Source organism: Empidonax traillii, unplaced genomic scaffold, assembly GCF_003031625.1.
Source record: "Empidonax traillii isolate 1590-97213 ecotype Southwest subspecies unplaced genomic scaffold, ASM303162v1 scaffold15:size5535645, whole genome shotgun sequence".
NCBI classification, from domain to species: Eukaryota; Metazoa; Chordata; class Aves; order Passeriformes; family Tyrannidae; genus Empidonax; species Empidonax traillii.
Window position 1 is genome coordinate 4,556,496 of NW_020955208.1, and position 25,965 is coordinate 4,582,460.

A 25,965-nucleotide genomic window follows, 5' to 3' on the forward strand; every position below is an offset into this window, starting at 1 on the left:
TCCCCTCCCACCCACTTTCCTGGGTGGATTCTTTCCTGAGGAGCTGTCCCTGCTGCAGCACTGCAGAGATGATGCACCAGCCAGTCTGAACACAAAGGCACAGCCCACAGCTCCGGACAGCTGGAGAGGAGAGAGTGGATCCGTGTGGAGGTCGGGGCCTACTCTTAGTGAACTTGGGAGATTGATGAGAGAGGTTGGCTGGAAACTTACTTGAGGAAAGTTTCTGAATGGGCATCTTCATCCCAGCTACCACTACAGGCCTGGTTTAATAAAAACAGGTTTGTAATGTTTGAAGTTGCAGAAAGCACCTGTATTACACAGCAGTGCAGGGCACGATGTCAGTTTTATTTTAATATTTTATGGTAAGGGAGAACATTCAGAGTTGATGTGTAGGCTTTGATGTCCTTGATGGAAGTAACATCACTCATCAAAGAAGAGGGGGGCAATAAAGTAAGATGAGGTATTTCACCAGATGAAGAATTCTGTCCTGAGACAGCTGTAACCTCTGAGTCCCCTTCGTGTTTTCCATATCCAATCACCTGGAAAAAAGTTACCGAAAGAAAAATTCGGATCTCATTCAATGTTCAAATTAAATTCAGATACTGAAATGCAATTCAAATAATTGGAAACGTAGAAAATGTGGATAACCACCATAGTAAAAGTTATATTACAGATCTTCCCTCCCACACCCTCACTCTGAAATTGTCACAGTTTGGCCTTCCAGAAGTTGGCAGCACAGAGCTGACAAACACTCACGTGTACACTGAGCACTTTCCTCTGGTTGCTTCTGTGAGCTTGGAACCAGCTGACCAGGTCTGATTGTGTAACAGACTTGAGAGCTTCAATCTGAAACCACAGCAATAAGGTTTGAGTAGCACAGTGGTGATTCAGGTAATTTTAAACATAAAAATGCTTTATTTACCAACTCTATCCTATTGGCTAGAAGAACCTTTTCAAACTAACATGCAGTTTTAGAATCTGTGTGTCACAGCAGCATAAACACAATTTAACCTTTGCATTTGAAACCTGCTTTTTGTGTTCCATTTGGCATCACTTAACACAACTATGAGCACCCACCTCACGGGCCAGCCTGTCAAACAGGTACTGCTGGGTCACCACTTCATTCCAGTTCCTGTCCACTTCTTCTCCAAGGTGGGAGTCTTCACATTCCTTCAGTTTTATCAGAGCTGTAACCTACATTGGAAAAAGACCAAACCATTTGTTTCAAAAGGTTTGAAAACTACCTTCATTTACCATCACATTCACTGCAGTTGGAAGAGAAGCCAAATGACATTAACAAGGTCGTTCATTTGTTTCGAACTTGAATGTAAATGGCCAGAGAATGAATGTTTAGAGAACAACTGCAGAACAGAGAAAGAGGCAGGATTTATAAGTGAGGCCTTTGTCCAGAAAACCTCAGAAAATTGCCAGATAGTTGTAACTGAATCTTGCAGCTCAAAGAAGAGCTTTTCAAGATAAAAGTTTTACCTGGGTGTTAAAAGCCTCTTCAGTTAAATCCTTGATTTTCTCTTCAAAGCAAGAAAGAAACTCCTCTATTTTCCTGTCTACCAGTTCAGAACTAAAAGAGAGTTAAATAATTAAATTAGGAAAAAGAAAAATACCAACAACAAAACAATCCCGGGGGGTAAAGTAGCAGATCAGTAGGGGAAAGTTTGGGACAGGTTCTCTTCCCTTGTCTCTTGAAAAACTCACACATGCTCAGTTTTCCCCAGTATCAGGGAATAAATCCAATACTCTGATTTTTTTTTTTTGCTGTATTAAGTATTGCTCAAACAGGGGCTTCAGGTGACCAGGCAGCCAGAGGTGTGGTGTCCCCAACTGCAGCCCTGAGCCTGCACATAGTTATGGTTCATGGGATTAGGACTAAAAAAAGAAAAACCATGGGGTGTGATGGATCCTGAGTCTCTGACACATTAAAACCTTCCCCGATGACACAGATCTCAACAATGGAATTAGAGGCAGCATCCTCTGTGCTAATTAAACTTCCACTGACACAGCATTATTTTTCACAAGTTGCATAACTTCCAAATAACCCTTCACCTCTGGCAGGTCAAATACCTCTAATTCACCCCAGCTTTCAGCAAAACCATAATAGTGCTGTGTCTGCTGAAAGTGAGCCACAAGAACAGCTAATGCAGGATTTACAGGATTTGAGCTGTCCTGGCAGGATGGCTTCCAAAGGGCAGTGGGATATTTTACTGAGTCTTGGGATTACTTTTCCCTATTCAAGTCAGGACTGCTGCAGTTTTCAGAACCTTAAGGCTATTCCTTTATTCAGGTGTTGGTTTTTGAGGATGCTGTAAGTGTCAGCTGTAAGTGTCAGTAGTGTCCCTTCTGACACTGCCTTTGGGCTCTGACCTAACTCCCCTCATAGAATTAAGAAAACCCTCCCTGGCCTGGAACAGGCCAGCTCTGAAATGGGAGCAGGTGTGACTCCCAGGGCTGGGACTGATGAACATTCACCACAGAGCACTTACTTGTATTTAGTTGCCTGGGTTGCTACTGTGACAGAGAAGCCAAGGATCCCAGAAGTGTTCCTGCAGGTGGGGTACACGTGGTAGCTTAAAAGAAAAGATGAAACAATAAAGTCATTCCACAAGCACAATTAACTTTTCATTTACAGGACACGCTACAAGTTAAAATAACGTTGGTTCTTTTGATAGAAAAATCTCAAATCTAAATTTTCTGCATCACTGCACTTCAGTGTTTTCCCATCTTTAGGAAATCCTATTAAGCTTGGCAGAGTATTTGTGTTCCTGCAAACTTAATTCAAGCAGAGTGACAGAGCTATAGCTGTGAAAAGCCTGTTCCAGTTCCCTGAGGTAGTAGGGTGCCTCCAGGGAGGCTGCTCTGCACCACAGAACCATTGTGAAAACAGCCCTGGGGAAGGGGAGGCTGATTGTGGAAGTGGAAGGAACAACTTTACGCTGAATAATTCCAAGTTAAGCCACTGGTAATAAATGCAATTCTTACAGGAACCAGAAGCAACTTGGCTTGCATCTTGTACTGATGGATGCTCTTGTTTTTGAGGTGTTTATGTTGCTGTTTTCATTACAATAATTCAGGAATTAGCCATTGTGCAGGGAGGATTTCTAGAGTAAAAATAAAATACTTGGGAACAGCAAAAGCAGGAGCATAGGAGGAGGTGCAGGAGGATTCCTCCCCAGTGAACTCACCCGAGGGTCTGCTTGGTTCTCAGGAAGTCAAAGCAAGGCTCCTCCATGTGCATCTGGAACAGCACAAAGTGTTAGAGCAGAAGTGACGCTCCCCTGGAGCCCCTCGTGGGCTCCCCACGGAACCCACAGCACAACAAGTGCTGCCTGTGCAGCCACAGCCACTGAACTGAGAGGGCTCAGCACGGGGGGTGGTAGCTCAGAGAACAGTGCCATCACTGCAGTTTGGGACCCCAACCCAAACATTCAGAGCTCAGCCAGAGGCAGCAATAGGTACACACTGTCCCCTTGGGACCTTTTAGCCCCATGGCCTTGGCTCCAAGGACTGTTTTCAGGGAAGAGTTAGGAGACATAAACACTGACTTACCACAAGCAGCTCCATAAGGGTGTATTCCCTCAGGTTCCTGGCACCTGACTAGAAAGAAAATAAAGAATTTAGGATGATTTCATGAATTTAAATGCCATAGCTCAGGCCAAGGTGACAGCTGTGCCAGACACCTCAGCCTGAACTGCAGCACTGAGTGACAGCAAGGACAAGTGGGAAATTCTGATTTTCCCCAGGGCCTCAGGAGAGAGGGGAGGGGCCCAGCCCATGAGATCAGAGGTGGGGACACCAGGAAGTCACCACAGCACTAACCTAGCACTACCCCAGCTATGGGCACAGGCACAGCCTGGGAGAGGAAGCTGCTGCTTTCAGGGAACCCCACACACTGTGAGAGCCCACCTGGGTTTGGCCTGAGGGGAAGGGCCTGTGCTGACAGCAGGTGTCTGTGTCCCCTCTGTAACCCCTGCCTGCAGCTGCCAGAGAGAATGGGCCAGCACAGCCCCAGCACACCTTACCTGGTAATACACTGTCACCTCGGAGTTGGCATCACCTTTGTTGAGGGTTTTCACCTTACACAGCAGGTGGGTATTTGGCAAATCCACCACCCGGAACTGGACAGGGCAGGGATGGGCCAGGGGAGCGAACTGGAGTTTTCTGAGGGAGCACAAACAGCAAAGTGTCAAACACCACTCACATCTTGGCCAAAACCAACATAACACTCAGATACTTCCACACTTGGTCTGACCTCATCTTCCCCTTCCCCAAAGCAGAACTATGTCTGCTTAAACTGCCATTTGTGGGAGGTCAACAGTCACTTCCCACAAATACTGGAGGGAAGAAGGGAGTTTCTACATCACTCCTTCCTCCAGAAAAGAATCTTGATTATAGTTTCCACATAATAAGCAATTCAAGAGTCAAGAGATACTCACTGAACAACATAATTCAGAAAATCCTTTGCTTCCTAGGGGAGAAAACAAAAACATAAATTTTATTTAGGAGAGAATTATTACCCCAATTTACAACCTCACGCCCCAGTGCAGCACTTCAGGGAAGGAAACACTACAGGAATCCGACCTCCCAAAAGAAATCAGCAGATTTTCTTTAGGAGGCTTTGAGCAGCTCAAGGACAAACACCACCAGCTGTGACAAACCTCCTGGCATAAACTGTAATTGCAGGTTTCTCTCCCATGCCATCCACTGGCACACAATGCCACTGGATACAGGGAGCTAAGCCCCATTCCAGCCTGTTTCATAAAGCCTGACAGGCCTGTGTGTGCCCTAGGCCCAGGGTAGAAGCCTTCAGTGAATGCTGCAGGTCAAGAATGACGATGACTGGAACTCAGTGAAGTTTGCCCAAACTGTGCAGGCACAATCTAATTTCCAGGATAAATGCACTTTGAGGGAAGCCTCTTCCTGGGGAACCACTGTGGAAACTTCTCAATAGCAAATATATCCATACACCAAAAAATATAAAAAATGGTGGCAATAGGAGAAACAGTTTACAGGCACACATCTACTATGTTTTTCCCTCTATACAATTTAAACCCAAATTCCTGGAAACTTCTGTTCGAGCTGACAACTGTGGACTGCCCCCTGGCCCCTCCATACAAGCACTCCTGGAGTGCTAGAGGAGAAACTGCCCTGTCCCCACAAGACTCCAGACTGTCAGGAGAGGAGCAGCAACCAGCTGGGGGTGAGGTGAGCACGTTACAGCACATTCTAAGCACCAGTGAGGGCACAGCTGCTCTGCTTACTCTGCTCGTGAAGTTCCCTTGGACGAGACCCTCCACAAAGAGCTGGGACTTGAAAGCCCTGACGAAGTTGGAGAGAGAGTCGATGGAGAGGCCGTTCATCAGCGTCTGGTACTTGTCGATCATGGACCAGCGGCCGTGCTCCAGGATCAGCAGACGCACGTCCCTGCAGGGCGGGAAGGACAACAGAACCACGGCACGTCAGGAGCTGCTTGAGGCCAGAGAGCCCATTTCTGACCGAGGGTCAGACATGGAGAGGGTCCCCAGGAGCCCACGGGCTGGCTGTGCCCTCCCTCAGCGCCCGCTGCTGGCTCCAGGTCACTTAGAACAGCAGCTCCCTGGGTGTCCAACCTGGCCCCGTGTGTGACACACTCCCGGAGCTACAAGGAAACCCCTGTGAGCACAGATTGCTGAACTCTTCAGCTCAGCCTCAACACTTGCTGTGCAGCCACTGTCTGCCCTCTCCCAGAACTCACTTGGCCAGAGTCTCAGGTTTGATGAGGATGTTGTAGTATGTTTTCTTCAGCTGCTCTGTTATCATTTCAAAAACTGCTGGAGTAAAGCTGAAGTCAGACAGGTAATCAATGATGAGCTGAAATAGAAGCTGTAAAAGAAAGATTTTAAGTTGAGGCTTCTTGGTTTTTTTTTTAAGAAGCAATTTCAACTTTATCCTACATAATAATATAAAATCATCCTTATTTGGTCAATATAAGAGACACCCACTGTTACTAAAGCACATTCCTCAATTCTGCCAGATGTTCTTCACTAAACAGTTCTATCCCAAATGACAGGCACTTTCAGAAGGACAGCATTTTTACACAGTGAATAAGCTCAATATCCCAAATCAATAGCAGTTTCCACATTCCATTGGAACACACATAGCCTGGAACTCACTCCAATATTTCTGCAATCGATATTCCTGTTTTTCCTTTGACAGCTGACGAGCACAACAGAGACACATTCAGGATTAAAAAAGAGAATATTCAGTCCCTGCTGTTTGCCTATTTGGCTTTTTCTGTTAAACCTCACATTAACAGGTCCAACAGAGCATTGACAGTCTTATTAAAGCTCCAGTCAAGCTCTTGCAATCAAATTTGGTGGTTGTCTCCTCTCAACCACTACATCCTCCTACGTCTTACCTAATGGTCAGCATTTAGGGCATGGGAACAGGGATCCCCCAATCCTCTTAGTAAGCCAACAAAGAAAATCTGCACCCTAAATGAGTGTGTTCAGAAGCCGGATCTCCCAAGTCAAATTGTAAACAAAACCTATTTTCAGACACCCTTCTCAGACAGCAAACAACCACAGCTTGGAGATGGAGAGGCTCTAAAACTCTCTGAGCATGTGGAAGACTCAAAGCTCTTTTTCTAAGAAAAGCTGTTAAAAGTGTTAATGGAGATACAGTCATTAATTAAAGGAAGATTTCTCTTAAGTCAGCCAAAGATCAGTAATTTGAGCTTGTGTGAATTTATACACGTAAGCACAAGAAAAAGCAGCACATCTGCTGCATCATCCCTAACAGAGACACAAGTTTTGCTATTTAAAATACCCCATCTAAGCATTCCAAGCTCCAGCTGCTCAGAGAAAATGCAAACACACTGCAAAGCAGAAGGCATAAAAGTATTGAGAAGATGAGCAGAACTTACAGGTAGTTTGTGATTGAAGCCTTTCACCCTGATGACTAAGCCATACTCTCCAGCCACCAGCTTGTATTCCAGCTGAGCCACGTCTGCTTCGTAGGCTGGTTCTCCAAGGTTGTGGGAAAGGATGTTCACAAATGTATCAAACAAAACTATGCTGCAGGGAGAAGAGGGCAGAGAGTTAATAAGGAAGAAATAAAGAGTGGAATAAAGATAAAAGTCAAGCCCAACGAGTTTGATGGTACATACAATGAGTTCTCCAACATAAATGGATACTTGAGAAAAATGAGATTCAAAAAGATGTTTTAAATAAACCCAGAAACAAAATGCAGGTTTCCCTTTGTCCAGAAAGCACATAGCACTACTTAAAAATTATCTGGACATTCAACTGTTCTTTGCAATGTCTAAGATTCCAGCTTCAAAAGATTTAAGATTTCTTCAAGGTAGGAATGCACATTGTAATGTGCCAATGCTCAAAACACTGAATAATCACAGAAAATCAAATTACTGTACTTTGTGTAAAGGAATGGGGGGGCAGATGGACTCAGTTATGCTGCAGACTTGAGTAATGAGGTGATTTTTTTGTCTCTCAAGATAACAAAATAATAGTCTACAGCAAATCAGGCTACACAACACGGAAACTGCAGTCCCTGCTCCCAGGTTTTTGCTAATGCCTGGATTCCAATTCAAAGCTCAGACTAACAGAGCCCCATGAAAACAGATTTACAAAGGCTTTCCCAAAATATAAATTGTGCAGGTCTTGGCAGGCTTATGCCAAAAGCACTGTGAAATGGGTTCCAAATGGCAGTGGCAGCCTGAGACCAGCGGAGTGCAGCACACACAGAGCTGCAGTCCAGGTCTGCCTGGCCCACAGGATCTGCTGCAGAACCACCCTCACCAAACCGCAGATAAAAGCACAAGGAAACTGTAAGAACATGAGAAAAGGACACCTTATTCTATTCCTGCTTAAAATTAATGTCTCTTCACGTTTTTTCACTAGGTATGGTAATTTAGTAACTCTGCAAGATAAGCATAAATAATATAATCCTCACTTCTCTGCGGATTGCTGTATCAATGGAGAGATCAGATGGAATCGAACATAACCTGGGGTGGAAAAAGAAACTTAAATGAGCAACTGTGTAATAAAAAGTGACAGCTTTCTAAAGCCAAATGTATTTGAGTCTAATGAAAACAGTCATTCAGCTGTAAGAATTTTTTTTCTTAAATACTGTCATCATTAAATGTCTCCTCTTTCTCACTTCAAAAATCTTCCCTTAAAAATACCAGATATTAGGAAAACAAGCTGTGCTTTGCAGAACACTAACTCAATGTGGCATGACCAGTATAAAAACTCCATAAAACTTCTGTTTAAGAGACACTAAAAACTGTGACATTCTGCTTGAAAGCAGCAATATATTTACACTGGTCTCAGATGCAGGCTATATTTTAATATTATATTTACTTCCATGCGTTCCTTCCTTCTCAAGCCCTTGTCTCAGCCTCACATTCTGTCTGCCCAATCCTGTTCACAGTCAGTGTATTTCAGCGATTCCACTTTTCAACCTGAGCTATCAGCAGGGTTCTTTTGCGGCAGACACTTTACCTGCTTCTCTTTTATTGTAGCTAATAAACATATCAAAAGGACCATGGAAGAGCTGACAGCAAGCACTTAGTTTAAATGGTGATTTGCCTTCGAATAAATTCCAGCTGGTAAAAACAGGGACTTGCTATTCAGCAAGCCCTCAGGCATTTACCTTTTGGGATTTTGAATTTATCATCCTTTCTGTACCAGAGACAGCCTTGTTGTGTGCTGAGTGTTTTGACTGGATATTCTGTCTCAGGGCAGTCAGCAACTTTCAAAGCAAAGTCGGTGGCTAACAAAAAGAAAAACCAAACCAAAGTGGGTTAGTGGGTTTCAAACACAACCAAAAATGCACCCAAGTCTTAGAAATTATAAAAAAAATACCCTTTTCCCCTCCAGTTTTCTTAATTATTTGTGATAATGCTTTCCTGGACTCAAAGAATACTTTTTTTCAGTTCCACACCAGAAAAGAGGCTCAGAAGCAGTGCAGGAGTGGTGATACTTCATTCCATCCATGACACAAGTTCTGGGTTTCATTTCATTTGGTTTTGGCAACAAAGGCAGATGGTATTTAGATGCTTTCCAAACCAGCAGGATCTAACAAATAAAACTGCTCTTCTAAGGTATCTGGAGCTCTTTGTTAACTCTCAAGGCCTGCTGTTATGGATATATCATCTGCAAGTTTATACCTTAGAAAAACTCTCATTCTCGGGCTTATAAACAAAAGAATATGAAATAAAATCCATGTGAACAGAGTGATCATGTTTTTTTAATTTGGAAAACCAAGGTGATGTTCAGATGGAAATTAAGATTATTTCTAAACCACAGCAAATTCTCAAATTATTAGGGAAGACTTCATTCATGCTCAGGTGCCTTACCTATGTATTTGTTTTCTTCTGGAAGGTGTAAATCCTGATTTAACTCAAAGTCACTGGCCCATAAATCACTCCAGTACTTGTCAATATCTATCAAAACCAAGAAATGCATTCAGTTCAACAAGCAGGCAACGATATCCTATTTCCTAAGCCAGTCATCCCATCTCTTTGCTGTCTCCACGAAGATTTGCAATATGATAGGAGTTTCTTAATGTCACCTGGCTCATCATGACTCCTTCTAAATCCATTCCTACAAGATCTTCTGGAGCAGGACCAAACCAGTCCCGTTAAAAAGCAAACCAAGGCTGCCTGCATTAGTAACCCAGCTACCACCACACCCTGTGCTTCTCTGTTGGGGCTCTTTCCCCTGTTCAGGACCTGAGTGGCAGCCAAGTGGAGGGCTTGGAGGGCTCACTGGGACCTCTGCCTCCAAAAACAACTGCAGACTGGGGAGTGGGAGTCAACTGCCACCAAACAAAGAACGATTTTTGAGTGGCACAGAATATTTGACTGATGGTGGGCTCAGCAAAGCACTGAGGAGTCATTTCCCTGCTTCCACGCACGTGTATGTTGTGTTGTCACCCTTTTACTGTCTGCACTGCACGGATCAGGCACCGCCTGAGCTTCTGCTGCTGTTTTACCTTCCACGCTGTACTGTGTCCCAAACCACTTCTCTCTGAGGTGACACTGGCCTTCGTTGGCAGCAGACAACAAAACCAGGTTGGCTCTCTGAGGGCTGAGCTGCTCCAGGGCAGCAGCAATGATCTGCAAGTTCAAGACAATACTGCAGTTCAAATGCAACTCTGGCTCTGCCTGACCCAGAAAAGACTTCTCAGTAGAAACGCAGGAAGAACAAGAACATAACAAGCTTACCAAACAGATTTGCTTTCTGAATCCAAAAAAGTGTTTCAATTAACACATAACCTGTGCCTGCACTATGCTTAATTACAAATGCCTATACACATGCCTGTATTACACAGTATGCCTGTATTTTCCTTACATCAAAACATATAATCAGAGTTCAAAGCATATTTACCTCAGGCTTGTACTCAAACAAGAGCTGGTCTCCTGTCAGAAAATCCTCCTTCTGAAACAACTGCATGTTCTCACAGAGGCTTTCCACATAGTCAACAGGATCTGTCTGTAAGCAAATAAATAAAGCTATCTGTCACATAATTAGAAAAGCAAAATACCAATTTGCTGTGCTGAGAAGAGCTTGAGCAGTCAGGGATGTTGAGCACGAGTCGGATGCTGTGCTTGTTTTGGCATTTAGTTTCAGTAATTGAATTAAATGTATTTCATAACTGTATCTAATGCTCCATCTCCTTTGAGAATCAGACACATCATCTTGGTAGGAAAAAACCTGGATTATGCAGTTTACAGTCGTGGAATCTGCTAGGTTAAAGACCCAGAAGAATGCACTCCTTGCTTCAAACTGTCTAAACTGTGTTCTCTTCTTCAAGATTACAGCTTAAAAAAAGAGAAATTAGGAAAAAATATTGAAAAGCCCCAAACAATCTGCAGAGCACTATTAATGGGCACAGAACTTCCCACACAAGGGCCTAATGACTAAAATTGAGAGAGAACCTACTTAGCAGGTAGGGAATGAAAAAGCAAGAGTTCATTTTGTTAGGGAAAAAGTCACAACACTTCTCTGCCTACAATACACATTCTTTTTGCAAAATACAGCCTCATTAAGTGCACAATTTATTTCTGGTTGAACAGAACTTTGAAAATGTGTTTCAAAATGAAAACTAAATCCTTTTCATGGTTTATCTACATCAACACAAAACTGGATAAATACCTGTTCCTGGTAGTGAAATTCATTAGCTTCAATCTTCTGTATTTCTTCCCATACTCTGCAAAGGAGGAAGAAGAGAATAAAAGTGGGTTTTCTTCACGGTTCCATAACATTTATCAAGAATAAAATAAAAAAAAAAAAAAACAACAGTTTTCTAGGAAAGGCATTAAGGATGAGTTCAGTGACTCATTCAAGTACAAGACACAGAAGCCTGTATTAAATGTAATTTCCTTCAATCCAAAATGGCCTTTCTCAACTGGCTGTTTTCCAATAAGGAAGAGAGTTAACTATAAAGAGTCAAAATCTGATACCAAATAAACATAAAGGTTTACATCAGAACACCACAGTCCTGACTTCCACAGATGTGGCTCCTAACCTGGTGCAGTTCAGCTAATTAACATCAGAAATCAGATCACAGAAAGTCAAACTAAAAGTACCAAGAAATGAGCATAAACATTTAGAAAATTCCTTCCTAAACTTTAAAACTGACATATTTCCCCCAAGGACAAGCTTTAGTACTGATGTTTATGCTCTAGTAAGTCTAAAGTGCAAACACTACAAATAGCAGATGAGTGGAGAAGGACAATGTCACAAATATCTGAGGTGGTGGCAAACACTTGCCTTTTATCTGGCCCCCTCTTCTGCAGCATCTTCACATACTGAAATACAACGTGGGCCACCTGCAGACAGAAGGGAATGGGGTCATTTTCCCAGCCATCAGGAGAACAGTTAGAAAATCAAGCTGCAGTAAAACCATACCTCATAGAAGTGCTTGTACCCTTCATCAGTCAGGGTCACAGAGATGCTGAAGATGGAGTAAGTGGAGTTCTGTTCAAATCCTGTCTCACCATTTCCTCCATATAATGCAAGAGCCCAGAATCTATGGAAGAGTTAAAGGTACTTATTAATTAATCATTTCAGCTTTATTTGAGCTTAGTTACAACTAGCCTATCATAGCTTTACTGCAGTGGTTTGAATTCCATCTGCACTTCACACAAAGATCTTCATCAGAAAGATGTGAACCTCAGGATACAGAATTTTGGAAAAACAGTGAAAAAGCTAAGCTACCTTCTGGAGATCTCAAAGATCAGTCATAGATAATGCTGAACCACGGATTACAGACAAAAACCCAAACATTTTTTACTTGAGTCTATTGTCAACTCACAGAATACCACTACAAAACGCTGATGCACAAAAAGGTTGCTTTTATATCTATAGAAAATACATATATATATATATATAATCAAAATAGAGTTTAATCTATATTTTAATGATAGCAAAGCATTTAATAACCATGCTTTAAAAATACATACTTTTTCCTAAGGAAAGACAGAACACTGCCTTTGCCTTCATGTCCCACCAGCCAGGAAATATAATGAAGAGGTTTCACCCTAAAATAAAGTTTGAAGGAGATTAGATGCCAGGAGGTAACACATTTCCCAGAATGAATTCAAATCACCAGGCTAATGACTAAAATATGCACTGTCTCTTTCTTCATGGCAAGTTTTGCATTTTCAGGCAGCATTAGGATAATAAGCTAAAAATGTGAGAGTTCAGAACATAATGACTGATCTGAGTCAGTGAGGAATGATGTTAAAATCAGCCATGTGCAAATTCCATTCTATCTGCATCAGTTTAATTCATTTTTAAAATGCCCCCCCCAGCTGAATCAAAGTAATGTGTTACACAAGTAAATGAGATTATTTGGTTTGTTGGTAAGTCAATAAATTATTCGCAGCATAAACACAGTAGAAGTAAAATGCAGCACCAGCATACCTGTAATACTGTTCTTGTGGGGGAAGTGCCCAAGTGATGGTCAATGAATGAACTTTCCTGATTGGAACAACTGAACACAAATAAATGGATTGAATATAAATATATACGAGTAGACAGAGATAAAAAACTTTACACAATGCAGAAAGAATACTTAAAAGATATTCAAACCCACACAGAACTATTATATAAAGTATCTGGATCACCCAGAGAAAATCTGAAGTCAGGTATTCAAACCATTTAAATCTATTTGAACTTACCTCTGTAAAGCTTGTGGAATTCTGGGGTGTCGAAGGGCTGAGTCAGGTGGCCAAAGCTGGGTTTGGGTAAACCACTTCAAAGCAAAATGGAAGGGTGATGTTACTGGCAGGGATTCAAGGCTGCACTGAGATATTCAAAGGCACAAGCACCACAGCCCTGACAGGACACCCGAGAGCCTGAAAATGGCCCTTAAGCAAGGGGAAATCAAATGCTTTTCAAGTTAGGAAAGTTTTCCCAGAATCCCCTCTTTTAGACAGCACATTAAAAAAAAAAAAGATTAACTTCTAACCCTTTGCCACCCCAAGGATGGCACTGAAATTCCAGATATGGTGTTAATCAATTTTGCTTCGAATCATTTTTGACACAAAGCAAAGATAAGCAATGTGAAATGATAATCTAGGTTTGAATGCCTTACCATCAAATCAAGGTATCAGCACATATTAAGCAAACACTGCTTCAGGTTAGCACCATACAGCTCACAGCCTAAATATTTGTTAAGCAGAGACAAAGTCTTCCTGGAACAACTATCCCTGGTCTTTAATTTACAAAGTTGCCTCTTTTTTTTCTTTTTCCCAGATAAGAATGTTAATTAACAAATAGTAATTTTCTTAGTTTCTCCAGTAAGGGATTTTTTTCTAATGTCATTTTAAGAACAGATAATTTTATCATCTGTATTGTGTTTATGCATCATAAGAATCTTACTTATTTGGGATCTCAGAGAAGATTTCTGTCACCCACTTTTCCAGTGTATCCAGCGTTTCTAAGAAGAGAAAAAAGAAAGATAGAAATGCAATTTCCTGAAGATCTGAGACAAATTATCTTATCTCACCAGTTCAGTTATTTTAAAGAGGCTGCAAGTCAGTGTGTTTGAAAATTGCAAAGTTCTAAATCATAAACTTCAAAGCTGTTGGTTTGAGTCAATTCTTAATATTCACTGGGCTGTATCCGTGGTCACAGCTTTGGGTTTGTAGATAATGCTGAAATCCCAGGCTGATACAACTGGCATTTAAAGTTCAGTGATGTCTGGAGTGACAGTGAAGAGGAATTACTGCCTTAGGGATCTACAAAATCACCAGTACTTGCAACTCATTCAACCACTCTCCAGATTATACACAGCAATTTTCCCACTCAAATGCAGCCCTGCAGTGCTAAGGTTCTCTTCTCCCCATCCTCTTTTTTAGAAGAACTGAGTCAATAACCAGAAGTTTAAGGGGGTTTAAAATAAAAACTTGGAAAAATTGCTTGTTTAAGGAAGCAATCTGAATTCCCAAAGTGATGCTGCATATGGTCAACAGCAATAAAAAAGTCTGGATGGGATATGGGGAGGATTCACAGTTTGTTTTAACAAAAATACAAAGTTGACCCAACTGGTTATCAGTAACCACCATTTTCCTCCCAACCAACAGAAGAAACACTGCAGTCCATCACTAGGTTAATGATTATTCATCAATGCCCTAAGTAGTTTGCTGTCTAGACAGAAAATAAAAAGCAAAGGAGAAGAAAAGAAATCCCACCTCTATTATTATCATCATCCCCATTTTACAGATGGGAATTGCAATCAGTTTTAGCATTCAACAAAACCTCTCCCTAAGCACAAGCCTAACTTGAATAACTTCTCAGAAATTCTTCTATTCTCAGCAGCAAAAACCCACAGGTCTGAAGTTCTTTGCTGAAAGGAAACTCAAATCCATTTGCATAGAGTTTGTCAGTCTGTGGTGGAAAAAATGAGAATCTCTATTCCTCCTAGAGAAACAAGACAACTGGAAGACAGAGTCTCAGTCTCTCATCACTTACTGTGGAGGTTTACTATTGATGGTAGAGAAATAAGCAGCACTAATTAATTTAACTGATCTGACTCTTCACTGCTACAAGATTATTTTTGAAACACCATCGTTGAGATTTTACCTTGGGTTTAAATGTGGAACTATTCAAAACCCTCAGTTAAACGACTCCCAAGAAGTGGCAGGATGACAATAACACAGCACAACTGCTCAAGGCTTGTTTCATTTGGAAATCAGGCTAAAATCTGCATATAAATACCCTCTGCAGGACTGGACAATCCACTAGAACAGCTTGGGCTACAGCTGAGCTGGTTCCAAAAGCACTACAAAGGCAGCAGCAATGAGTCTGTTTGTTAAGGAGCAGCTGAAGTTACCTTTAGACTGGACAACTAAAGTCATGTAGTGAGCAGAGTAATGGCGCTGCCAGAATTCCCTCAGTCTGGTGTAGGTGTCAATATTTTTCATTTTGGGCTCATGTTTGAGTGTATCTGCATTACCTGGAAACATTAAAAGGTATGTAGTTAGTTATCCAACACCAGACATATCAAGAACTCATTTTCCCCCCTGAGTCATGGTAAAGCACAGTAAAAATACCTAGTAGAAATCTGGAGTTAAAGGAATGTTAACTGCAATTCACTACCTTCCAATTTCTAGTTCTTACTGTAAAGACAGTTGGTATTTCCATGGCAAGGAAGGACAGAGTCCTCTTGCATTATCAGATCACCCCCTGGTTGTTGCCAGCTATTCCCTCAACAATGGAACTCGCAGAGGGAAAAAGAGGGGGAAATAACGATGTTCAGTGCATGTCAGTATGGAGATTTATAAAAATTATCTACATTTCAAAGCTGGCCAACTCTAATACCCATCACACAGCAATTTACACACACACCAGCATGAGGGTGAGGGAGCTGGGACTGTATTATCCCAGAGAGGAAGGACATATTTCCCCTCTGTTCTCCTCACATGGCTGTGAAGGTTTAACTTCTGCAAGTTCAACAGTGAATTACTTATTCTGTAAAGCCTCCTTAGACACATATCCAGAAATAATTTCTCTTTCCAGAAAATTGTAATAGTGAAAAACCAAGCCTAAGCAAGATGCAGATGACTCAGAGAGCACCACCTTTATGTTAACAGAAAGTTACATGATTACACACCTCGAGCAACCCAGCTTTAACATCAGCAAAAAGCAGCATCAGAATGAAAAGCATCTTAAAAAGGAGACAGCTGCTTTTATTCCCAACCATTTTACTGTAAAATGGATAATTGCTCTAATACATCTGAGCAAGGCTAGTGTTTGCTGTGATAAGACAGTTCATGTTAGTGCATTTAACCACTCAAACTTTTAAGTGGTTAAAAGTTTAAGTGTTATCACCACTTCATAACATGAATACAAGACTTACCCCAAAAAAATTTCTTCATAGGATGTCCAGGCCTGGCAAGACTCCCAAATAACATCTCTTTTCTGTTGGCATCAGAGGGCCTTGCTAGTTGATACTCTGTTAATTTAAAGAATTTGCAGTGACATGCATCAACATTTGAGGTCATGTTCCCCCCAAACAAAGCAAAAATCCCAGCCAAACTGATGAGGAGATACACCCCAGGGATGCAGCCTGGAATTTGTTTTAATGGATGATAAAGTAGTGAAATGGGCTAAAAACAGGACTTGCTAGCAGTAATGACTGTAAGAGGAAAAATGCAGCTCATTGCTGAGAAGAAATAAAGGGATAAGAAGGAAGAGCATGTAAAGCCCCAGCTTTTCCTATCTGAATGCTCTGGATATGTTAAATCCAATGGGGACAAAAGGCCAGAAATATTATACAAGATCAGGCCTTGCAGCAAGAGCCAGAGAACAATTACAAACCTTTACATGCTCCTACGATGCATCACACAGAACAACCTCCAGCCTGATAATGAAATAAACTGAAAACTGAGCAAGATCGTTTCCAAAAATGCAGTTTTCCTATCAGTTTACACTAATCTAAATACGGGACTCTGCCAAAATCAAGAATTCACCCTCCTGAACTGCATTTTCCTGTTGCTGTTTTTGCTGGTAATAAGGAACACGCAGAGCAGAGGTGAACACTAATTCTTCTGGCTGGGTTATCCTGCAGGCAGTTCAGGAGCTGACACCATTCACTGGACAGCACATTTACCAGTGTCAGGGCAAGGGAAGGACAGGTTTGGCACCATGAAGGTGTAAATTGGCTTGAGCTGTTGAAGAACCACACCTTAACTCAAAGGCAGGTCCTTGTTTACACTACAGATCAAATTGCCCATTTTTCCTCGCCAGAAGACAGATGAAGAAGATGACTTGGAATAAACAGTTGAACCAGTTGGCATACCTGCCAATAACACTTTTTTCCCTAAAACAGTGAAGTTCCATAGGCAGTCTGGGAGTATTCATCACATATGAAAAAGTCAACACTCTACTCACTCCTCTGCCTGGTTTAATTTCCTCCTGGGAAGCGATTTTGTAGTTATTCAGGCATCAGAACAAGGAGATAAGTAAAATCACCTCAACTTATTGTATTAACTCCACATAGGATTGTAGAGAGCACTGGGGCTGTGCTGGAGCTGAAGGCACGTTGTTCAATGCAGAGCATCCAAATGCTCATGCAACTGCCCTGCCAGTTACTGCCAAACCACTTCAAATTATTAATTTCTAGATCAAGAAATGAGAGGGTAAACTCTCACAGTGATGGCACTACATTCAGTCTTTCTCCTCTGACAGCCACTGATGCCCACAAAACTTCAGCTGAAGAGTTTAACCTCTCTGACAAGTTAGGTGAACTGAGGTGCTCAGAAGGGCAGTGCAACATAGAAACCAGTAAATAGTGTTACAAAGTAGGTTTTAAGAAAAGGAAGACAGGAGAAGTTTCTCTTACTTACCACTGTCTACAGCCTCCACTTCTCTATCTATTGCATCCCTGATCATTAGTGGGTGAATAAAGAACTGTGCCCACCTATGGAACAGAAAAATTCATATACTTTTCTTCAGTGTCTATTAGGCTAGGGCAAAACCCCCAGCAATTAAACTCAACATCTTCTGTTTAGGTTTATAAAGTTGCTCATCTTACTTCTTGACTGTACTGTCTTAAAGAAAGGTAAAAGCCCATGAAGAACCAAAGGGTTTCCAGGCTCCACAGAGTGGGACTGAATTGGTTGGATACAGTAGGAATACGACACTAATGGGTGCAGGATTATCTGCCTTCACACTCTAATAACGATCACACCAGTTAAATAATAAAACAATAAATTTAAATAGTACTTGGTAAAATGTGCAGACGCTTGCTCTTGGCGTCATCACAGGAATGTTTTTTGATCACAGTAAATTTGCAGTGGAGTCTGCTCTCCCCTTGAGATATTTTACGGCATCAAGAACACTCAGCTGTGCCCCCATGAATAAGTAATTCCTCTCACTGAAGGAAACCATGCCAAGAAAACCATGTGGAGCTCTGCTGTCTCAACATATCCCACAGCACAGAAGAGCAAGTTAAACACTTTCTGACAAAAGATACATACAGCAGTGAATAACCTGGCTCGGGGTAAATGTCTCCTTGTCAGGCACACATTGTAACGTTACTTTCAAGGCTGCCATCCCACCCATCCCCACGGATTACACTTGGAAACAAACTAACAAAACACGAAAAAATAGTAACTCTAATCAGGACAGATATTTCAAAGGATGAGTCACTGGGATTCTGGGAGCACTTCCCCTCTGATCAGTTGTCACATTGCATAACATTTCTTCTGCCATCAATGCTACTAGTTTAAGGGTGCCAAAACAATCAAAAAGCTGTATGCATTGAGACTTAACACACGGATTCTACATAATCCCAGAGTGGTTACACCAGCATTACCTCAAAAAACAGCAACAGAATATGGGAAATAGTATTTCCACATATGCTGTACCACTGCTGTAGTGCAGGCACCTGTGGAAGCTCACCAACAGCCTCGATCACCCCAAAATGAAGAACTGAAAACTACACCCAAGCTCCTGAGGCACATACAAACATTAACGAACACCTAATCACCATTTATATAAAGTTACCTGTCCAGGGCTTCTTTGAAGTACTTCCTCTGCACATCAAACTGGAAGACGGTCCGCTCGCAGTCGGTCGAAGCATTGTCACCACCCCCGTGTTTCTTCAGGAAGGCATCGAACCCGTTCTCGTCTGGGTACTTCAAACTGCCCATGAAAACCACTGCAACAAAAATCAGCAACCTTACCCACATGACATTAATTGGTTGTTCCTAACTGCAGCTATGGCAAGCCCTCCTCAGCTGACCCACAGCTCGCACACGGAGGGTAACTACCAAACACCAACAGCCTGTGAAATGTGCCAAGGAAATGCTGTACTCTGCCTCTAACTGTGCCTTCCTGGCCTCAGTCAGGCAAGGACAGTATTTTGTGACATATCTGGGCAGAAACTTCATGTGCCACATTCCTAATCCATCACCTTTGATTAGGGAGATAAAGGTCTGTAGTTCCAGCCTGGTTTATAAAGCCATGGGTAACATGCTTTGTCTAAGTTTGAATGGATAACAAAGGATCTTTGTATAAGCTAATGCATGGCTAATGTATTTTTATAAAATCACACACTCACGAAAATAAATTCTCCAATGGCCAAACTAGGAAATTATATATAATATTAAATCCTACAGACATCCTGAGCTACACAGCACTCATTTAACACTGGAGCTGGGGAAGATGAAATAGGAGCAGATACATACTGTGTTCCAGGAAGTGTGCTAATCCAGGCAGATCTTCAGGATCAGAGAAGCTGCCAACAGCAACACAGAGGGCTGCTGCAGACTAGAGAAAATACAACACTCTCAGTAAAAATGGCTTCAAGGAACACTTTAGGAAAATGACAGTAGCATAAAACAAATCAATCAGGACAGGCACAATAAAAAGGTCTAGTCTGAATGCCTAATCATAAGGCTTCAGACCTCAGGAAAGTTCACAATATATTTTTTCAGTCTATAGCTTTAAGTACGTACCTGTTTTTCTGAACAGCCTCTCTTTCTTGTCTCTTCCTTTTCAGTCAGCTCTTCTAATTCACTGTCATCAGAACCATTGAAATCCTCATTATCTCCATTACTGTCCTCACTCTCATCCCCCTCATCACAGTCCTCATCATCAAAACCTTCTCTACCATCTTCGATCTCAGCTCCGGAGTCATCACATTCATCACTTCCCTCTTCAGATTCCTCCTCATCATCATTGTCCTCCTCCTCCTCCTCCTCCTCTGAAGATGTTGGGGCACCGTCCAAGTAATTCAAATCGGAAATCAAAAGTGCACATAAGCCATTCTGCAGTTTGATATACCTGAAAGAATAATTATTTACAATGAATATGGTAATCTCCTAAATCTGAACTTTCAGAATCACGAAAATGTCATAATTTCCTACAATAGTTCTGTGCTCTTTAACTGAGAGTGATTTCCTAATGAAAATCTAAAGGTAGCTAAGACTGTGACCAGTTTTATAGCAGGAAAATAAAAAAACTCTTCTGTTGTTCAACAGCTGTAACAATGAGCAGTAGTTCAGGGCAGCAGCAGCAGCCCTTCTCCCCATTTTTCTTTCTTTCTTTCTTTGTGAAACATTTCAGCTACTAGCACTCACTTCATGTACTCAGAACAGGCAAACCCAAACTTCAATAGTCTGCTATGCTTGTCAGGTTCTGAGAAACAAATATTGCATGACAGAATAAAGATCTTAGTCTTTGCCTCTAAGTAGGCCCCAGAGATTCCATTTGATTTGATGTCATCAATGTTTGTATTAAATGGGGTCCACAGACGTAGCAGGCATGGGTTAGAAATTAGAGAGCTCCTCTGCAGGCTCCATAAAACCAGTCACAGGGGGTTGGCTGGGTTACTAGCAAGAAGCAAGAAGGAGTTCTCTGAACTAAATGATGTAGACAAGTCATATCTGATCCAGAAAAAAACCCAACCAATCAAAAAAAACCAACCAAAACAAACCACAAAACAAAAACTTGTAAACCCAGCAAAACAAACAAATAAAAAAAAATCCAACTAGAATAAAACAAACCCATGGTCACATCCCACACTCCCAGAAAAATCTGAGTTACAGAGCACAGAATCACAGACTAGTTTGTTTTGAAAGGGGCCTTTTGAGGCCATCTAGTCCAGCCCCCGAGTTTATGTCAAATTAGAACTCTGCAATGTAGACTACTACAGCTCTTTGACTACCGAGTCTGTGCAAAAAAGCTAATGAACAAATGTTTAATAGTTGTGTAAACTTCATGAATCACGAGCAGTCTCCAAGGGGAAGTGACGGCGCTTGCTCTGGGCCAGCAGGAACACACTCAGGTTGCTGCAGGACTGCTGAGCAGGACAAATCTGCTCCAATCCAAGGCACGAGCGCTCTCTGGCTCGTCCAAACCCCAGCACAGAGTGTGTGACCTGCAGAGGTGCTCTGCTCACCCGCAGGAGGCACAGATAATGCACACCCATGATAATGTCTGGGAGCAAAGTTAATCCTCCATACATCCTAAAAGCCTGGTTGTAACCCTTTCCATCACATCCACATCTCACACTCCTTGTTGCACAAAGGGGCCTAAAAGATACACTGTACATTCTGAGCACCTCAGAGTGTACAGTGCCCCAGACAGTGACAAGCTAAGGCTGCAGCATCTCCCAGCACAATCAGCATCTCCTTCTCCTCCACAACAACTCTCCTCCTCAGGTTCTCCCACAGAGAACACCGGCCTGGCAGGGGATCAGTCACACAGAGAACAGAATGGGGCTGTTCTCCCAGAGGAACAGAGTGCCACAAAGCTGCTCAGCCAGGTGTATCCAGTAGCTCCTGTTGATCCTTTCCACACACCCCCTTTAAGCTCAGGGAGCAGATTACCCTAATTTGACATTACTCATCTGGAGGCTTGTGGGTGTTGCACACAGGACAGAAAGCACCAGCAGCAAGGACAGGACCGACCCAGCTGCTGGTGGAGGCTCTCAGATTTCACTCCAGGAGAATCTAGAGCAATTTAGGTCATACTGAGCAGAGGCACCACTGGCACAGGTGTTCTTTACTTTTTCCATGTTTCAGTCCAATGGAAAAGGACAAATGTAACCAATACATAAGTGTCCATTGGTATGCAAAACACAGTACAAAAAATACAATCACATAAGGTAGAAATAGAGGCAAGCACAGTCCAATTGCTTTTTTGAAGGACTATACAGGCACTGATGCAAATAAGGCTTAAATATAAAATAAAATCCAAATTCTTAAAAGCACTCTTTAAACATCCTGGGTAAGTTCAAACAGGATTGTTCTCATACAACAATTTTTCTTATATTAATGACAATTGTTCAGAAGTTAAGATTTAAATACATACCAGTATATGGTAAACACTGAGAAATGTTGTAATTTCCCAAATTACAAGCAATACAAGTCCATGAAATTGTATATATGGATGAATTTAAATAAAACATACATTTCTGGTAAATACAACTCCCCAGTTACAGCTCTAACAAGCAAACCCAACTCTCATTATGATGATTATTTTGTCCCAACAATTTCACTACTGAAGATACATCCTGCAATCTCTGTCGGAGCTCTTTTGGTTTTTGTGATCACTGTATCTGAGGAGGTAAAATATGACATTTTTCACTAAGTTAAGGCTGATGTCACCCTTGTCTTAGAAGCAAAGCCATGCTCCAATTCTCTATGTGCAGAGAAGGTTCCTGAGCCTCAAAAAGGATAGTGACACCTGTCAATGGATTTCCCAAGCTTCATTCACCAGTGTGCTGCTTCAGATAGCAAAGGCAGAAGTTCCCTGAGCTGACAGCGTCTGTAGCTGTGAGTTTTGCAGGAAGACAGTCTGCCACAAAGTAGCACTGAGCAAGAATGCCATCGGGAGAGGCAGGCAGCGATTCAGAGGAAGCAGCAAGGAAGTAGGGCAAGAAGGGAGGGAGCAAGTTTCTCCCTAAGCCAATGGGCATAAGTCCTCTTCAGGCAGCCAGCAGGGAATTTCACTGTCAACCAATGTCACTGCAAATCCAAAACTCGGTTCCTGGCTCAGGCAGCATATCCTCCACTGGCTGCACAGATTAGACATCAGGAAAAGCAAAGATTTTAAAAAAAAAAAAAAAAAAAAAAAGGCAGCTTTAACAGGGGCTGGATCATCATCTGCATAACAGGAAGAAGTTATCAGTGTCCCTTCAAGAATAAACTGTTTTACAGCATCCAAAGAGCTCAATCTCTGCTGGAGTTCTTATCCCAGTCCCTCGCTGTGTCTGGGCCATGGACGCTGTGGACAGTGCTCAGGGAAGGTGATCCTTTTCATCACTTCCTGGGGTATTACTCGGATACATTCAAATAACAACACAAGCAAAACGGCAGCCTAAAAGCACTTTGCCTCAACTTGCAGATATGTCTGTGTTAAAACCTGGAAGCTCGTCTCAAACAGGAAGAGTTTTAGAGGTTGTTTTAAAGTTGGGATCTGCTCTGAAAATACTTATCTCCACTTTGCAATTCAGCTGAACGCTTTCGGCGAGGGGCTGCGAACTAACAATTAATCGGGAATTGCTGTGCCTGGAGAACTGCCCCCCCTCCCCCCCTCCCCGCACGGGAGCCGATGCTCCAGGCCTGTGTCAGCGCCAACCCCGCTCCCGCACAGCCCATCCCCGGCAGGAGTACACGGTGAACCCCCCCGTCCTTTAACCAGACAGGCCCCAGCTCCCCGGGCAGCGGGACCAGCCCGAGGCCCAGCGGGGCCCGGGACACGGGACACACCACGGCCTGCCCCACCGAGCCCCGTCCTTCCCCGCCTCCCCCGCCGCCCTCACCGGTACTGCTTGGGGTCACTGGGGGACTTGACGATGTCGGGGTCGCCCAGGTTGTGGCCGGGCCCGCCCGCCCCGCGCTCCTCTTCCTCGTCCCCGTGAGGCGAGCGGCCCCCGGCGTCGCGGCCGCCCTCCGCGGCCTGCTGCTGTCCCACGGCCAGCTCGGGGCTGCCGTAGCCGCACGTCGCCTTGTTCCTGCCGGGCATGGCGGCGGCGGCGGCGGAGCCGCTGCCCCACAGCGGCCGCACAACGGCCCGAGCCGGGCGCCCGCCCCCCGCCCGCCCGCGGGCACCCCCGGCCGCCGCCCGCCCGCTCCGAGCGAGGGCGGCCGCCACAATGCGCACGCGCATGGCCGCGGCGCGCGCCGATTGGCGTGGGGGCGGCTGCCCAGCGTCAGCGGGTGAGGGAAACCACGGAGGGGGGAGAGGAGGGGGTGGGGGGGAACACATGAACCCCGTTCAGGAATCGGGCACAGAGCGCGGAGAAAGCAGAGCGGCGAGGGCGAGGTGGGAGGACGGAGGCAGGCGGTGGGGGGTGCTTGCTGCGCCGTCGCGTTCCCACGAATGCACCCGCCCGCCGGCTGAGTTGGCTCCCCCCTGCTCTGGTGTTGGAATAGCCCGAGAGCAGCTGGTGGGAGGTGGCCACCTACTCTCATTGCCTTCACCGATTGGTCCGACCCGCTGTCGCTCACTCTGGTAGGACTAATCAGCTGACCCAGGCCGGGTATGGGGCTCGGCTCGGCTCGGCTCAGAGAGCGCCGGGTGCGGACGGTCGGGTTTCTGTGTTCCCGATATTTACACATAATGGTGTATCCCGAATAACTTAAAGTCCGTACCCGTGGCTGCTTAATAGAATAAATCTCCATTCTTTGCGTGACCACTTCAGCAGGTCCCTGGGGGTGTCGTTCTCCCCGCCATCCACCTCCGGTGACCACGGCAGTGCCGCTTTGCCTCTTGGCTTGAATCTCCGGGAGTTCCCAAACGGCACCGCTGAGGTCCTGTGGGGGAGCTGCTCCTGCAGTTATCGCAGCCCTTCTGCGCCACCGCTGCACATCTGCCCAGCTGTGCTTCCCTGTCACACCGGGGTTCCCGGTGCCCGCGTGGGAGCCGGTGTTGGCTGCTCGGGGGATAGCGAACGCCAAGGAAAGGCGTCAGAGGCAAACAAATGAGGGCTGTCTAAGGAACAGGCGTGAAAATTCAGGCTGGATGTCCACCTGATACTTCAGAGCTTTATTCCTCCACAAAATGGAAGCCAAGACCTATCTCTAATCCCACGATTTTCCTATGTCTCTTGCTGTATCGTACAAGCCGAAGAGATGCTCCTGAAGAGCAGTCACATCATGCTTTTTCACATTCCAGTACCCCTTTTTATCTTGCAGCCATGCTGTTCTACCAGCCCTTCCTATCCTGGGCCACTGCCATTCAAATGGAAGGCTCCATATGAAACCACATCACAAATTTTGGTGTTTGTCTTCAGTGCAAGCAGGTCTGTTACTTCCCTTTGCTCTGATAAATCTCTGTCTCACCTTCTGCCATTACCTCTTACAAGTTAATACAAGAACAATTCCTACTGACTCACTGCTGATACCGGAATCACCTGCAGGCCATTTAAGGCAAAAGGCTTTCCCTGTATTCCTTCACAGCAAATGTAACATGATGAGATACACAAAATACATATTAATTCAGAGATGTGCCAGTTGCCTATGATGATTTGATTCCTTATTTGAAATAAACTCTGCAGGATTTCTGCACCAAATACTAATTTTTTTTCTATGTATGCAATGTAGTGCAGGATAGAATTCCTGTCTTTTCCAGTTCTTCAGATTGCCTGTGAAAAACAATTCCCCCCACCCTAGCTTGAAAGGCCTGGAATGTACTTGTATTTAAAAAAAAAAAATCTGACTTGACTGGAACACAGTGAAACACCATTATATGTTGGGTAGGATAGGGAAAGGTCCTTTTTGCTAGGGAAAAAAAAACAACTAAGTAAAAGACAAGAACTGAAATTCTATTTCTGCTGAATGCATTTTCTGTTACCACTGAGTTGCTGAGCTGACAAATCATTATTTGCACTAAGGCACTCAGTTATATCTGCACAGCTCAAAAGCATTGCTATCTACTAGGGATTTTTTTTAAAATTATTTTTGCTAGTTATTCAAGTTGCCCTAAA

The 25,965-nt window shown here is 43.5% G+C and overlaps 1 protein-coding gene across 1 annotated transcript; it reads right to left on the minus strand.

Annotated features, from left to right (window-relative positions):
• Positions 1 to 324: 324 nt before the first annotated feature.
• NRDC (nardilysin convertase) lies at positions 325 to 24,161 on the minus strand. Its single transcript, XM_027894212.1, has 31 exons — positions 23,800 to 24,161; positions 19,988 to 20,315; positions 19,718 to 19,799; positions 19,035 to 19,188; positions 17,873 to 17,946; positions 16,384 to 16,479; positions 15,358 to 15,480; positions 13,905 to 13,962; positions 13,202 to 13,275; positions 12,945 to 13,014; positions 12,482 to 12,559; positions 11,928 to 12,048; positions 11,790 to 11,848; positions 11,172 to 11,226; positions 10,404 to 10,508; positions 10,009 to 10,132; positions 9,371 to 9,457; positions 8,665 to 8,784; positions 7,963 to 8,014; positions 6,917 to 7,067; positions 5,747 to 5,874; positions 5,274 to 5,436; positions 4,449 to 4,480; positions 4,035 to 4,173; positions 3,562 to 3,609; positions 3,198 to 3,250; positions 2,499 to 2,582; positions 1,489 to 1,579; positions 1,078 to 1,194; positions 757 to 846; positions 325 to 539 (listed from the first exon to the last, which is right to left on the minus strand). The coding sequence occupies exons 1-31, from the start codon at positions 24,144 to 24,146 to the stop codon at positions 345 to 347; spliced, it is 3,498 nt and encodes a 1,165-aa protein (XP_027750013.1). The 5' UTR covers positions 24,147 to 24,161; the 3' UTR covers positions 325 to 344.
• Positions 24,162 to 25,965: the final 1,804 nt, after the last annotated feature.

Bases quoted from the DNA above. Each gene is read 5' to 3' on its own strand.
- NRDC (XM_027894212.1), bottom strand. From the start codon at position 24,146: ATGCGCGTGCGCATTGTGGCGGCCGCCCTCGCTCGGAGCGGGCGGGCG. The intron at 10,509-11,171 runs GTATTTATCCAG...ATTTGCTTACAG, and splicing joins AATTTCACTACCAGGAACAG to ACAGATCCTGTTGACTATGT. The intron at 3,610-4,034 runs GTAAGGTGTGCT...TTTTCTTTCTAG, and splicing joins AGGTGACAGTGTATTACCAG to TCAGGTGCCAGGAACCTGAG.